Genomic DNA, 13,506 nt, shown 5'->3' with positions numbered 1-13,506 from the left:
AGAGGAGAGGAAGACAGAGAGGGGGAAAGATAGACACCTGTAGACCTGCTTCACTGCAGGTGGGGATCACTTCCTTTCTAAGTCACACCCACATCTGCTATTACTTCTGAGTGTACTTCCTTTTTCTCTCTTCTCTCTGGCTTCCTCTGGTGTTTTCCAGATTCACTTCCCTTTCAGTGATGATAGAAAAACAAAGATTCCTAGTGACAGACACTTCGGGTCCAGGTGGAGTTGGGGTTCAGAACCCTCTGGTCATCTTCCCCTATCATTTATCCCTCTGGGAGTATGGACCAAAGATTGCTATGGGGTGCAGAAGGTGGGAGATCTGGCTTCTGTACATGCTTCTCTGCTGGACATGAGGGCTGGCAGGTTGGTCCAGACCCCACAGGTGCATTTCTAAAAGAGCAGCTGCCTGTGCCTGCAGCCCAGGGGCTCCAGTTGGTGCTGTGTTTCTGGTGGCCTGAGCCCCTGCTGGGGCTGGGTCTCTGGACATAGCATCTCAGAGCAGACTCAGGTGGCTAGGCCCTACACTTCACACAAAGGAAAGCCAGACAGCTGGGAGAGATGGCACATACTAGTGGGAGTTTCTGAAGGGGGCTCCCCAATGCCCAGTTCACAGATGGGCCATCTGAGACTCTGCTGGGAGCCTTCAAGGCCACTCTCCTGAGCACAGGCTGAGAGGGTAGTGGGACCTAACACCTTGTCTGTGTCTTAACCCTATGTGGATGGGGACCCCTCTACTTGACATCCCCACCCCCAAGCACGACCACACTCATGGCCAAGTGTGCAGGCAACACCTAGCCCTGAGTTTGACTTGGTGGTGACCCCAGGCCCAGGACAGAAGTACTTGTGACAACTCCCTGCACAGCCAGCACAGCCTGGAGCTGGGATCCCTCAGCTTCTGGCCCTTTGCTAAGGAAGCTTTCACTGATGGCAAGGCCAGGTGGGTGGCCAGCTAGGCTATCCCAAGCCCACCCTCTCTAACTTGAGAGGTTTTCCCTCGATGGGGAGGAAATTCTTCACTTGGATCTTACTCTGTCTGATGTCTGATGTCACCCCGCCCCAGCTCCTGTCCCGCATTCTCATATGCACCACAGGGAGAAAGCAGCATCTTGGAGTGCATGTGTGGTCAGGAGCCGAGCCTCACCTGTCCCCTCCCCACCCTCCTCCTCCCTGTCTCGCATCAGTGCATAGGCCCTGTTTAGGTTTGAAAGCAAACATAGCTCCTTAGGAGATTCAGTCCACAAAATTTGGCTTCTTGTATGTGTACAACTGATCTTAGGAGAAGAAGCAGTGAAAAAGCTTGGTAGTTCTGTATGGACCAGAGATCTTTGCAGTAACAAAGTGTGTTGATGGGAGGGTTCCATAGACGTGTCAGTCCATGAGTCACTCTACAAATGTAACCCATCTGTGTCTGTTCACGTCATGGTGTTAACTCCCAACACATGGTCACAGGTAAACACAGAAAGGCCTCCCTGACACTAACAGTGGTTGTCTCATGAGCTTCTTCCCTGACTGTAGGTCGAGTTCTCTATGTGAGTGTGGGCTTGCTGACCCGTTTCCTCTTTCCTCTGTTTCAGAAAATCACTGTCTGGATCTCTGCTCCCCTTTCCCAGGAGTTAACCATTGCATTTGATTTGGAGGAAAACTATAAAAGTAGCAAGCAAAGCTACTTACAGTCATTATTTACAACAGCTAGGAATTACTCCAACCTGGAAATTCAAGTTTAGTTTCAATAGTGATGTGATTAAATGTTTGTATCCTGTGCACTGTCTGTGTGTGCTAGTCACTCTCCAGTGTCTCCACAGAGGCCTGGCCTGCACTGGGTACCCCCAGCCCCAGAGCCCTCTTGCATGTGGAGTGAGGGCATGTCCTCGAGGCCACTCTCCACAGCCCACCCAGGCTGCCTGGCTGAGCAGGAGGCAGGTTTCCTGTGAAAGAGAACTTTTCTAGTTGTAGGAAACTTGTCATAAGTCCTCATTTTTCAGCAGAAAAGGTTTCAGTTGTTTGTTTTTACTTTTTCTTATTGTTTATTCTAAGAGAGAGAGAGAGAGAGAAATGGAGAGACAGAAACAGAGAAGTGAAAATAATTTGGTCTCACTCTACAATCCATGGAGCTCCCCTGGCTCCGTCCATGGTCTCCCTGTGTGGTGCTGGGCCTCGAACCCAGGACCTCTTAGATAATAACCAGCTACTCTACTGAGTGATTTATCTCTGCCCCTCCCAACATTTTTTAAACTGGGAACACATTTTATTTCAGTTATAGTTTATCTGTATTTAATTTTTAATAATTATTATGAAAATGAGAGAGGGGGAGAGGAGGAGGAGGGAGAGCGAGAGCCCCAGCAGTCCTCAGCTCTGACATGAGGTGGTGGTGGGCTGAATAGACTTGCTCTTACAGGTAAAGAAAATCTAGTCTGGTTTGCTTTCTGTGGCCTGAGGGAAACTCTGAGCACAATATGCAGGGAGGGAGGCAGGCATTTCAGAGTTCTGCTTACCCACTTCCACTCCTGCCTATGTGCCCAGAGACCAACCACCTGCATGGCCAGGACACTAGGCCATTAGGCCAGCACTGCCAGGCCCAGGAGCAGGGGCCCTTGAGGTGGTAGGGCGGAGAGTCAGGCCATGAATGGATCCTGGAGGAGTGAGATGCAGCCGGCATAGCTCTCTAGGGGCTCACAGTCCATGCAGCCTTGCAGAGCAGAATCACAGCCTGGTTCCTCCCAGCTCTGCCTGTGTCCCCAAATGAGAAGGTGGCTGCTTGTGCTGGTGGGATGTGGGAGCCTAGGGAATGGGGGAGCATGGAGTATCATTGCTGCAGCCTCTCTGTCCATGGTGCACAGATGGCCATGGCACAGCTGGGCAGAGGACAGAAGCAGAGGTGAGGGGTCAAGGCTGTAGCATTGATTGGGGGTGGAGCCGTTGGGTCTGGACATGGGAGGTAGAGGCAGGGGACTGAGGTGGGGAGCTCTGCCAGAGGAACCGGATGACCACCAGTGGCCAGGGGAAGAGAAAGATTCAGGACCTGAGGTCAGCAAAGAAGACATATGGCCATGAGGACGTGAGGATGTGAGGCCTGAGCCAGCCCAGGTCAGTGTGCTGGGGGAGCAGGGGCAGGGGCAGGCCTGAGCAAGCCCAGAGCAGTGTGCTGGGGGGACAGGGGCAGGGCTGAGCCAGCCCATGGCATTGTGGATGGAGGGGGCCAGGGGCTGGGGCAAGGCTGAGCCACCCCAGGGCAGTGTGCTGGGGGAGGGGGGAGGTAGGGGCAGGACTGAACCAGCCCAGGGCAGTGTGCTGGGAGGGGGTGGGGGCAGGGGCAGGGAAAGGGGTAAGCCAGCCCAGGGCAGTGTGGATGGAAGGTGGACATCTGTGTGGACAGGGACACTGCTGTCCCCCACAGTGTGGTGAAGCTTGGGGTGAAGGCTGTGTGCACCTGGGGCAGAGGAAGTGCACCCCCAAACTAAGGAGGCTACAGGGAGTCATCTGAAGCCCAGTGTGGTGAGAGGACACAGGGCAGGGAGACCCTCAGGGTGACACACATGACTCTCTCACTCGAAGAGCTTGGTCCCCAGCTCCACTTGTGCCAGGGCTGAGCAGTGCTCTCTCTCTATGAAAATCAAAGTAAAGAAACTGTAGGGGTCTAGAGTTAGCTCACGGGGTGGAGAATGCGACTTGCTGTGTGTGAAGCCCGGCTTTGAGCCCCAGCCCATAGAGCATGTTGGGTGGCTCTGGGCAGCTGCATGGATGGGGAGTGGTGCTGAGTGTCTCTCTCCTCTCCCTCCCTTCCCTCTCCTCCCTTTCTCCTGCTCCCTCCCTCCCTGAGACTGTGAAAGGCTGGGCCCGGGAGGCTACTCAGCAGTGGCTCCTCCCCAGCACTCAGTAAGAAAGAGCAAGATGGAGAGTGAAAGAGGAGTCAGGGGAGGGAGTCAAGAGGGAAATGAAAGGGGGAGGGGAGGAAGTGGGGGAGATCGAGGGAGGCTTTTCTGAGGGCTGGTGTTAGAAGGAGTCATGGCACAGCAGCAGGGCCTCAGAGAGCTGGGATGCAGCAGGCATCCCCCGAGATCATGGACAGCTGATCAGGGCCTTAGCCACAGCTCACAGCTCACAGCTCACAGGCTGTGTGTCCTGGGGTGTGCCCCCACCCCCACCCCACACATTACTGACAGGGCCCAGAGCTTTCACCAGGCCAGCAGACCCACCTGGTGGGAGGCTGTCAGCACTGCACTATGCTGAGTCCACCATAGGGTAGGGTGCTGGAGGACCTTTCTGTGGTGTTGGGGTGACTGTAGAGCATTGTTGAAATCTGGGGCGCTGGCATCGTGATCTGGGCAGGAACACACAGACTCTCTGTCTCCCCTCTGTGCTGACGTTTGGGGCCTGGAGAAATGGGAGCGGGCAGCCTGAGAGGTGACGCACCCTGGTCCTCACCCTAGCCCTGGAGCAGGTGGCTGTCTCGCCCCATCCAGTGCTGGGGGTGGGGAGAGGCACCACCAAGGTTATGACTGGGGCTCCACACTTACGTGCTTCTGGCGGTATCTTCCCCCTCATTCCAAGACAAAGTAGACTAGAGAGAGAACATCCTGGTTATGCAGAAAGACACTGCTGCCTGAGGCACCAAAGGCCCCAGTTTCAATCCCCAGCTCCACCAGACTCTGGAGTTCAGCAGGGCTGTGGTGAAAGCAGAGACAGAGAGGGTGAGAGACATCAGAGTACTGCTCCACCGCACCACTGCTTGGGGAACTTGTGGTGGGGGTGTGCCCACATCATGGCAGTGTCTGAGTGGCAGTATGTGCTAGTGTGTGCTCTGCCAAGTGGGTCAGATCCCAGCCTTGCCAGACCACTGCTGCTGCTGCTGCTCTCCCTCCTCCTTCCTCTCTGCCACCTCTTCTTCCTCCTTCCCCTCCTCCCTTTCCTCTTCCTCTTACTTTTTTTTCTTTTAATTGCCACCAGGGTTATCACTGGGGCTTGTTGCAAGAGTAGGGAGAGTGGGGAAAAGCTGTGGGCTCACTCCACCTGCTGTCTTGGTCCCCATCACTTGGGGAAGATGGAGGTTTGTGCCCCTGGACCAGAGGACAAGGACCAGGGTGAAGGGCTTGGGGCCAGTGGACCTGCATCTCCAGCGTACACGGTCAGAGAAGAAGCATGTTTCTTCTGCTTAAATGGCAGGAAGATTCTGATCATGGCAAGGCTTCCACATATCCTTGGTTTCTACTTCTTTCCCACAGATGGGTGGGTTTCGAAGCCTTTGTGCCCTGACAACTACTGGGTTCTCCTAACACTTCACCAAATAATAGTTCTCAGGACTTTCAGATCCTGAGTCATAAAAGATCTCCAAGATGCAATAATTAATGACTTCCAATGGAAAAAAGGGAGAGGGAGTTGTGGGGGCGTGATTGAGCTTTGCATCCTGTGGCTTTGGGTCTCAGCAGCCTCATGAGCCCAGAGCAGGGCAGCACTGCTGCCAGACCAGCACTGTCCCAGAGCCTCAGTGAGAGGCTGCGACTGAGGCTCCAGCCCATGGCTGGGGATGATACCTCTCCATCCACAGCCACTCACTGCCAAGGTCTCAGACTCACTTCTCCAGCTCCCATGTAAATAAACAAACAAACAAAAAGGTTCTTTTGACTGAAAAATGATGTTTCACTCTGGCTTCTCCTAATTGGTGAGGCCACTCAAGTCTAATGTTCAGGGTACACTGGACACATATCACAGCATGGAGGGTGGTCAGGGCCTGGACTTCCTGCCCACCTTTCCTGCCTTGTTTTCAACACATCTTGATCTGCACCCTGTAGGAGGGGAGCCTGCACCCACAGTGGACCTTGTCAGGACCCCCCCCCTTGGGTACTATGACCTTGTCAGGACTCCCACCCCCCAGTGCTGTGGACCTTGTCAGGGCCCACCCCTGGGTGCTATGGACCTTGTCAGGAACCCCCCCCCGACCCCCGGTGCAGTGGACCTTGTCAGGACCCTCCCCCTGGGTGCTGTGGACCATGTCAGGACCCTACCCTGGGTGCTGTGGACCTTGTCAGGACCTTCCCCTGGGTACACTGGATCTTGTCAGGACCCTCACCCTGTGTGCTGTGGACCTTGTCAGGACCCTCCCCTTGGGTGCTGTGGACCTTGTCAGGACCCTCCCCTGGGTACAGTGGACCTTGTCAGGACCCTCCCCCTGGTGCAGTAGATTATGTCAGGACCCTCCCCTGGGTGCTATGGACCTTTTCAGGACCTTCCCTTGGGTACAGTGGACCTTGTCAGGACCCTCCCCTTGTGTGCTGTGGACCTTGTCAGGATCTTCACCCTGGGTGCTATGGACCTTGTCAGGACCCCCCCCTCCCCTGGGTGCTGTGGACCTTGTCAGGACTCTCCCCTTGGATGCTGTGGACCTTGTCAAGATCTTCACCCTGGGTGCTATGGACCTTGTCAGGACCTTCCCCATAACCACAGCCAGGCTGGGATGGGCTCAGCTCAGAACATCTTAGGGTCTGTTACACAGTGCTGCTGAGTCACTTGAGCACAAGGGGGAGCCACTCTCCTTGTAGGGACAGGGATGCTGAAAAGGGACTTTTAAAAAAATATTATTTTTATTTTTATTATTACATAGAGACAGAGAAATTTAGAGGGGCGAGAGAGGGAAAGAGATAGACAACTGCAGCCCTGCTTCACCACTTGTAAAGTTTTCCCCTTGCAGGTGGGGTCCAGAGGCTTGAACCTGGGTTCTTATGCACCGTAATGTGTGCATTTAACCAGATGTGCCATCTCCTGGCCTCTGAAAAAGGACTTTTAATTAAATACTATGTGCTTTAGTACTGAAATTGAGAGATGGCATAAAAATGGGGGAGGTTAATGTTTTACAGTAAACACAGTTGTTGATACATGTGTAAAATTTCTCAGTTTTCTGCAAAACACTCCCCCCTCCAGTATAGATCCTCCTCCACCATCAGGCACCAGGACCTGGAAGCTGCCCCACCCCACCTCCCCCTCCAATTCCTTTACTCTGGTGTAATACACCAAACTCAGTCCATGTTCTGCTGTGTGTTTTCCCTTCTGTTCTTATTTCTCAACTTTTATGAGTGGGAGCATCCCATATTCATCCTTCTCTTTCTGGCTGATCTCACTTCACATGATTCCTTTAAGCTCCATCCAAGATGAGGTGAAGAAGGTGAATTCATCATTCTTAATAGCTGAGTATTATTACACTGTGTATATAGATCACAACTTCATCTGTTGTTGGACACCTGGGTTGCTTCCAGGTTTTGGCTATTACAAATTGTGCTAGGAACATAGGTGTATACACAGAGCTTTTTGGATGGGTGTGTTTGGTTCCTTAGGATATATCCCCAGGAGAGGAGTTGCAGGGTTGTAGGCTTAGGTCCATTTCTAGCCTTCTGAGAGATTTTTTGTTTGTTTATTTGTTTTTGCCTCCAGTGTTATTGCTGGGACTTAGTGCCAGCAATAGGAATCCACTGCTCCTGGGGCCATTTTTTCAATTTTTTTTTGATAGGACAGACAGAAATTGAGAGGGGAGGAGAAGAAAGGTAGACACCTGCAGACCTGCATCACTGCTTGTGAAGCGACCTCCCCTGCAGGTGAGGAATGGAGGGCTCAAACTGGGATTCTAGCTCAGGTCCTTGCACTTTGTACTATGTGCATTTAACCTGGTGCACTACCACCCGGCCCCCTTGAGAGTTCTCCAGACTGCTCTCCACAGAGATTGGATCAATTTACATTCCTACCAGCAATGCAGGGAGGTTCCTTTGTCCCCACAACCTCTTCAGCATTTGTTGCTACTCCCTTTTCTAATGTATGACATTCTCACAGGCATGAAGTGGTACCTCATTGTTGTCTTTATTTGCATTTCTCTGATAATCTGTAACTTGGAGCATTTTTTTCCTGTCTTGGTCTTTTGTATCTCTTATTTGGTGAATAATCTATTCATATCCTCTCCCCATTTTTAATATGGCCATTTTTTGTTGTTGCTGTTTCTTTTTTTTAAATTTATGTATTTATTCCTGAGAAAGATAGGAGAGAGAAAGAACCAGATATCAATCTGGTACATGAGCTTCCGGGGACTGAACTCAGAACCTCATGCCTGAGAGCCCAATGCTTTATCAACTGCACCACCTCTCAGACCACCTGAGTTTCTTTATATATTTTGGTTATTAGCCTTTTGTCTGATGTATGGCATGTAAAAATTCTCTCCCATTCTGTAAGGAGTCCCTTTTTGGGAGTGGTGGTTTCTTCTGCTGTGCAGAAGCTTTTTAATTTGATGTAGTTCCACTGGTTTATTTTTGTGTTAGTCTTCCTTGTAATGGGAATTATATCATTGAAGATGCCTATAAAATTTATGTGGAAAAGAGTTCTGCCAATATTCTCCTCTAAGTATTTGGTAGTTCCTGATCTAACATCCAAATCCTTGATCCATTTGGAGTTTACTTTTGTGTTTGGTGAAATATAGTGGTTCAGTTTCATTCTTATGCATGTTTCAACCCTATTTTCCCAACATCATTTATTGAAGAGTCTCTCCTTTCCCCATTTAATAGTCAGGGCCCCTTTGTCAAAGATTAGATGTCCATAGGTGAGGGGCCTTACTTCTGGACTCTCAATTCTATTCCACTGGCCAGTGTGTCTATTCATGTTCCAGTTCCAGGCAGTTTTGATTATAGTGGCCCTATAATATAGTTTGAGATCTTCGAGTGTGATGCCTCCAGTTCTGTTCTTTTTTCTTAAGATTGCTTTGGCCATTCTAGCTATTTTATGGTCCTAGATAAACATTTTCAGGTTGTGTTTTATTCTCTAAAAAAAATGTAGAGGCTGGTGGTGGTGCACCTGGTTGAGCGCACATGTTACAATACGCAAGGACCCAGGCTCGAGCCCCTGGTCTCTACCTACAGGAGGAAAGCTTTGTGAGTAGTGAAGTAGTGCTGCAGGTGTCTCTCTGTCTCTCTCCCTCTCTATCACCCTCTTGATTTCTGGCTGTCTCTATCCAATAAATAAAGATAATAATAAAAAAAATAAAATGGAATTTTGGTGGGGATTGCATTAAATTTGTATATGGTTCTGGATAAAATATTGATTTTATGATATTTATTCTTCTAATCCATGAACATGGAATATCTTTCTAATTCTTTGTATCTTTTTCTATTTCCTTGAATAGTGACTCATAATTTTCAGCATACAAGGCTTTCACTTCTTTTATTAGGTTTATGTGGTGACCCCAGCAGAAGTTTGGGACTATTAGCATACAAATGATGTCACCCTGAGGAGGTGCTTCAGAGAAGGGAATGTATAAAAGCAAGGGACATTGAGCATGTGAGCTCTCTTTGGCTGCAGCTTCTTCTCTTGGTCAGAAGCACCTCAGCGGAGGTGCTCCAGGTATCCATCCACCATGTCTACTCCTCCTGGGAACTGAACACATGTGACTGCTAGCCGGTAAACTTTTAGATGCCCCCCCCCCAGCCATGAGCAACCTTTACCAGAGCTTATCTTATGGGACTAAACTTCGATAACCATATTCAGACTTCATAGACTTAATGTATGCTTAACCCTTGATGGTAAGTGCTTATTTTGCCTTTTACCTGCTTCACCCTAATAAACCTTGTATTGTTTAAACCAGTTCCAAGACCCCACTGAGAATCCTACGTGCCACGCAGCAGCCCCCACTCATAACCCCATTTTAAGTTAAATAACAATAGGTTTATTCCTAGATATTTTATTGTTTTTGCTACAATAAGGAATGGGACTGATTTCTTCTTCTTCTGATGTAGTGTTTGCACAGAGGAACACCACCGACTTTTATATGTTAATTTTGTGTTCTGACACCTTACTGTATTGGAGAGATGGCTACGTTTAACAGCAGTTCAGAAATGTCACACGTTGTTGTTAAAATTCGGAGGCTCCAGTTGGCCCGGCTAGCTTCACAGGCAGGTAACAGAGACCAGAGACATACGGCTGGGCAGGGAAGCTGTATTTCTTTATTCAGGAACAACGATTCATAAACTAAGACAAACTAATCACCAAACAAAACTCTGCTGCCTCTTTCCCCCGCGGTGGCACCCAGCACTCTCTAACTCTGCAACTCTGGAACCCTCTCGGGGTTCCTTGGGGCAGGGCCAAGCGGGCCGTGAAACTAGCAGGACTGATCCAATTTTCTTGGCAGGGGGAGAGCTAGAACAACCCAGTGTAAAGCATACACACTTGTCTGCTGCAGGAGGCAAACAGGATGACTTTGCATACTAGAAAGTGCTCAGTACTCCACACCTTTGGGAATGAGTTTTTGTTTGTTTGTTTGTTTGTTTTAAAGAAAATCACGTAAATGTTTTGAAATCAGATACTAGAAATGGATAAGAGAAAAGAACAAAAATGTCCAGTTTATATGTGTTTACATGTGCATTGATAGTAACCTAATGAAAACGTGCCTAAGATTACATCACTGTGTTAGTTTACCTTCCCCATGTTCAGCATAGTTTAATAATTGAAGCTGGGTCTGAAGACTGTGTGGCAGTGCACGGACAGAGAGCACCTGTTACCCTGTGTGCTGACCTGGGTTCAAGTCTCAAGACTCCAGCCACGGGGGAATCTTCATGAGCTGTAGAACAGTGCTGCAGGTCGGTCTCTCTCTCTCTCTCTCTCTCTCTCACTCTCTCTCTCTCCCTGTCAGAAGAAAAATGAGAAATTGCTCAAGGGGTTATGGAGTTGTCCTACAGACACAGAGCCCCAGCCATAACCCAGGGATCAAAGAACAGACAAACAAATTGTACCCCAGGGTGCAGGAGTTGGCATTGCTGATAAGGCATTGGCTCTAGGCCGCAAGGTGCTCCTCTTGGCCCCAGGCATTGCATGTGCCAGGGTGAACTTCTGGCCCTCTGCCCCCTCACACACCGTACATAAATAGACAGACAAATAGATCAATATATCAGCAGAATGTTTTTTTTTAAAGCTGTACCTACCCTTATTAAAAGCAGTCCCCCTGAAAAATGCTTCATCCACTCCCCACTCTTTATAATTCTGTGGGCCCTTTCGTGTTTTGTTTTAGACAGAGGCACAGAGAGGTAGAGAGAGAGAGAGAGAGAGAGAGAGAGAGAGAGAGAGTCTCAACCACATTGAAGCTTCCTCCAGTGCAGTGGTAGCCGGGCTCTGACCTGGGTCGCACATGTGGCAAAGAAGCACACTGGCCAAGGGAGCTGTTTTGCTAACCATGTGTGTCCTTTTAAAGTTCATCCCTCTCCTCTTTATATTTTAAATTAATTGCTATTTTTTTTCTTTTTTCTCCTGAGGCACTGAAAGTCCCAGTCTCTTTCTTTCTTTCTCTTTTTTTTTTTTTTTGAGAGAGAGATGCAGAGAGAGACACACACACAGAAAGAGAGAAGCTCTGGCTTATGGTGCTGCGGGGGATTGAACCTGGGATTTGGAGCCTCAGGCATGAGAGTCTGTTTGCATAACCATTATGCTATCTCCCCGCCCATTAGTTGTTATTTTTATAAAAATAGTGAGACTGGGAGAGCAGGGGTAGATAGAGTAATGGTTCTGCAAAGATATGGTCATGCCTGAGGCTCCAAAGTCCCAGGTTCAATCCCCTAAGACACCATAAGCCAGAGATGAGCAGTGATCTGGATAAAAAAAAGGGGGGGCATTAGATGGTACCAGGGACTGAACCTGGAACCTTGGGCAAGCATGTTGTATGCATTTCTAGTTGCTGAGGTACTATTGACAAACAGTAAATTGCATGGTATCCAAGTGCTCATCTTGGAGAGTTCTGGCACGTGTGCAAGCTGCCTCAGAACAGGACCTGCCCACCATTCCCCACCTGCCTCTGCCCTGTGCCCTCTGCACCCCTGGGCTCTGCATGCCATCATATTCCTCTCATCTCCCGGGCAACCAGCGCTCCCCGCTTTCACTGCATTGCTTATAGAGTCTGAATTCCCATACAGAGGGAATCATGTGGCATGTGAAATTTATGTTTGCCCTCTGTCACTAGGCACAGTTATTTTGAGATTTCTCCATGCTTTCGCACATAGATGCCAAGGGTAGCTTCTCAGCCACCGCAGCCACCACTGGGACAGTAGTGAAAGAACACTCTCCACCACCAACAAAAGCTTGTGTCAGTCAGAGCTGCAGGGGGAAAAACACCACCCCCAAATCCAAGACAGTCTCAAAGCAAAAGCTGTTCGGCTGAACTGAGTCCTATCTTGTGAGCAACTCAAAATAAGAGCTACCTCGACTCTCTTTTCAAATGGGCTTTATTCATCATTTACTGGGTAGAGACAGAGAGAAATTGAGAGGGAGGGGGGAAGGAGAGAGGGAGAGAGACAGACACCTGCAGACCAGCTTCACCACTTGTGAAGTTTTGCCCCCCTGTAGGTGGGGACTGAGGTCTTGAACCTAGGTCTCAGTAACGTGGGCTCAACGAAGTGTGCCACCACCTGATCCCACTACCACAACTTTCTCTAGAAGGAAGATCTCTGTGCAGAGATATGGTGAGACTGTGAAGGGCCTGGCACTGCAGAGAGACACTTGGATGCCACCTGTCAATCCAGTCAGACCTGTCACAAGAGGAGAGTGGTCTGGACTCACCAGACCTTCCCCGCCGACCAATACTGGGCTCTTCTGTCCTTTGCTTCTGCTCTTGGTGGTCAGGTTGTGCTGGACACCCCCACACCGGCTTCTTATGTACTTCTTATGGCTGATCAAGCTGGAAGAGTTTGCATGGCAGCTGGGGCGGGCGGGGGGGGGGGGAGGCTGACCTTACAGAAGCTGCACTAGAGCTTCCTCTGGTGCTGTGGCACTCCCCGTGGTGTCAGGGCTCTAGCCCAGGTCAGGCAGGCAGCAGAGCAGGTACTTCCTAGTGAGCCATCCTGTCCTGCAGCCCCTTGTTTACTGTTGGCTTACACTGCCACTTCCCTTATTGAGGTGCTTGTTTTCAGATTTATTTATTTTTACAGAAGTGAGCACTACTCACTCAGTCTTGGCAGGAGGTAGTACTGGGGCTTGAGCCCGGGGTGTCCAGGGTGTCAGGACGCAGGCCCTGTGGGCTCACACTGAGGTCCCTCCAGGACACTTTTGCTGTGCCCTAGGCAGCACCCACAGACTAGAGCTTGGCAGGTTGCTTCCACTAGTGGGGTCTGGTGCCTTGCTCTTTTCCACAGCACCCAGCTATCTCCATTTTCCCTGTCAGTTGAAGTGACACCGGATTAAAGTGTGATATGTTTCAAGCCCTCATCATGCTGGTTCACCCCTCCTTCCCGGGAGGTAACCATATTGATGCTGAACTTAGTGCAGACACCTGATCGGCATAGTGCACTGCAGCCCAGAACTCCTGGGCTCAAGTGATCCTCCAGCCTCAGCCTCCCAAGTAGCCGGGACTACAGGCGCGCGCCACCATGCCCGGCTCATTCATTTTTCAAACAGGCATCTCTGTTGTTGTTTTGTCTGGTTGACATTTTTTTCCCTCTCTTTCAGATAAAGAGAGAGAGAGACAGAAACAAGAGGCATAGACATCATAACACCAAA

The 13,506-nt window shown here is 49.9% G+C and overlaps 1 protein-coding gene across 2 annotated transcripts in view; it reads left to right on the top strand.

Moving 5' to 3' along the window:
• The window catches only part of LOC103121246 (sucrase-isomaltase, intestinal-like), a 34,291-nt gene extending 32,524 nt beyond the window's left edge, over positions 1-1,767 (top strand). For both annotated transcript variants that reach the window (XM_060194651.1, XM_060194650.1), the window contains one exon: positions 1,581-1,767. In XM_060194651.1, the coding sequence (XP_060050634.1) occupies positions 1,581-1,730 (150 nt within the window). In that variant the 3' untranslated portion in view covers positions 1,731-1,767. The remainder of the gene's footprint in view (positions 1-1,580) is intronic.
• The last annotated feature ends 11,739 nt before the right edge of the window (positions 1,768-13,506 follow it).

The sequence above is a fragment of the Erinaceus europaeus genome, chromosome 7, assembly GCF_950295315.1.
Source record: "Erinaceus europaeus chromosome 7, mEriEur2.1, whole genome shotgun sequence".
Lineage (NCBI taxonomy): Eukaryota > Metazoa > Chordata > Mammalia > Eulipotyphla > Erinaceidae > Erinaceus > Erinaceus europaeus.
Note: the sequence above shows the minus strand (reverse complement) of the source record. Positions and strands in the feature narration are given on the sequence as shown.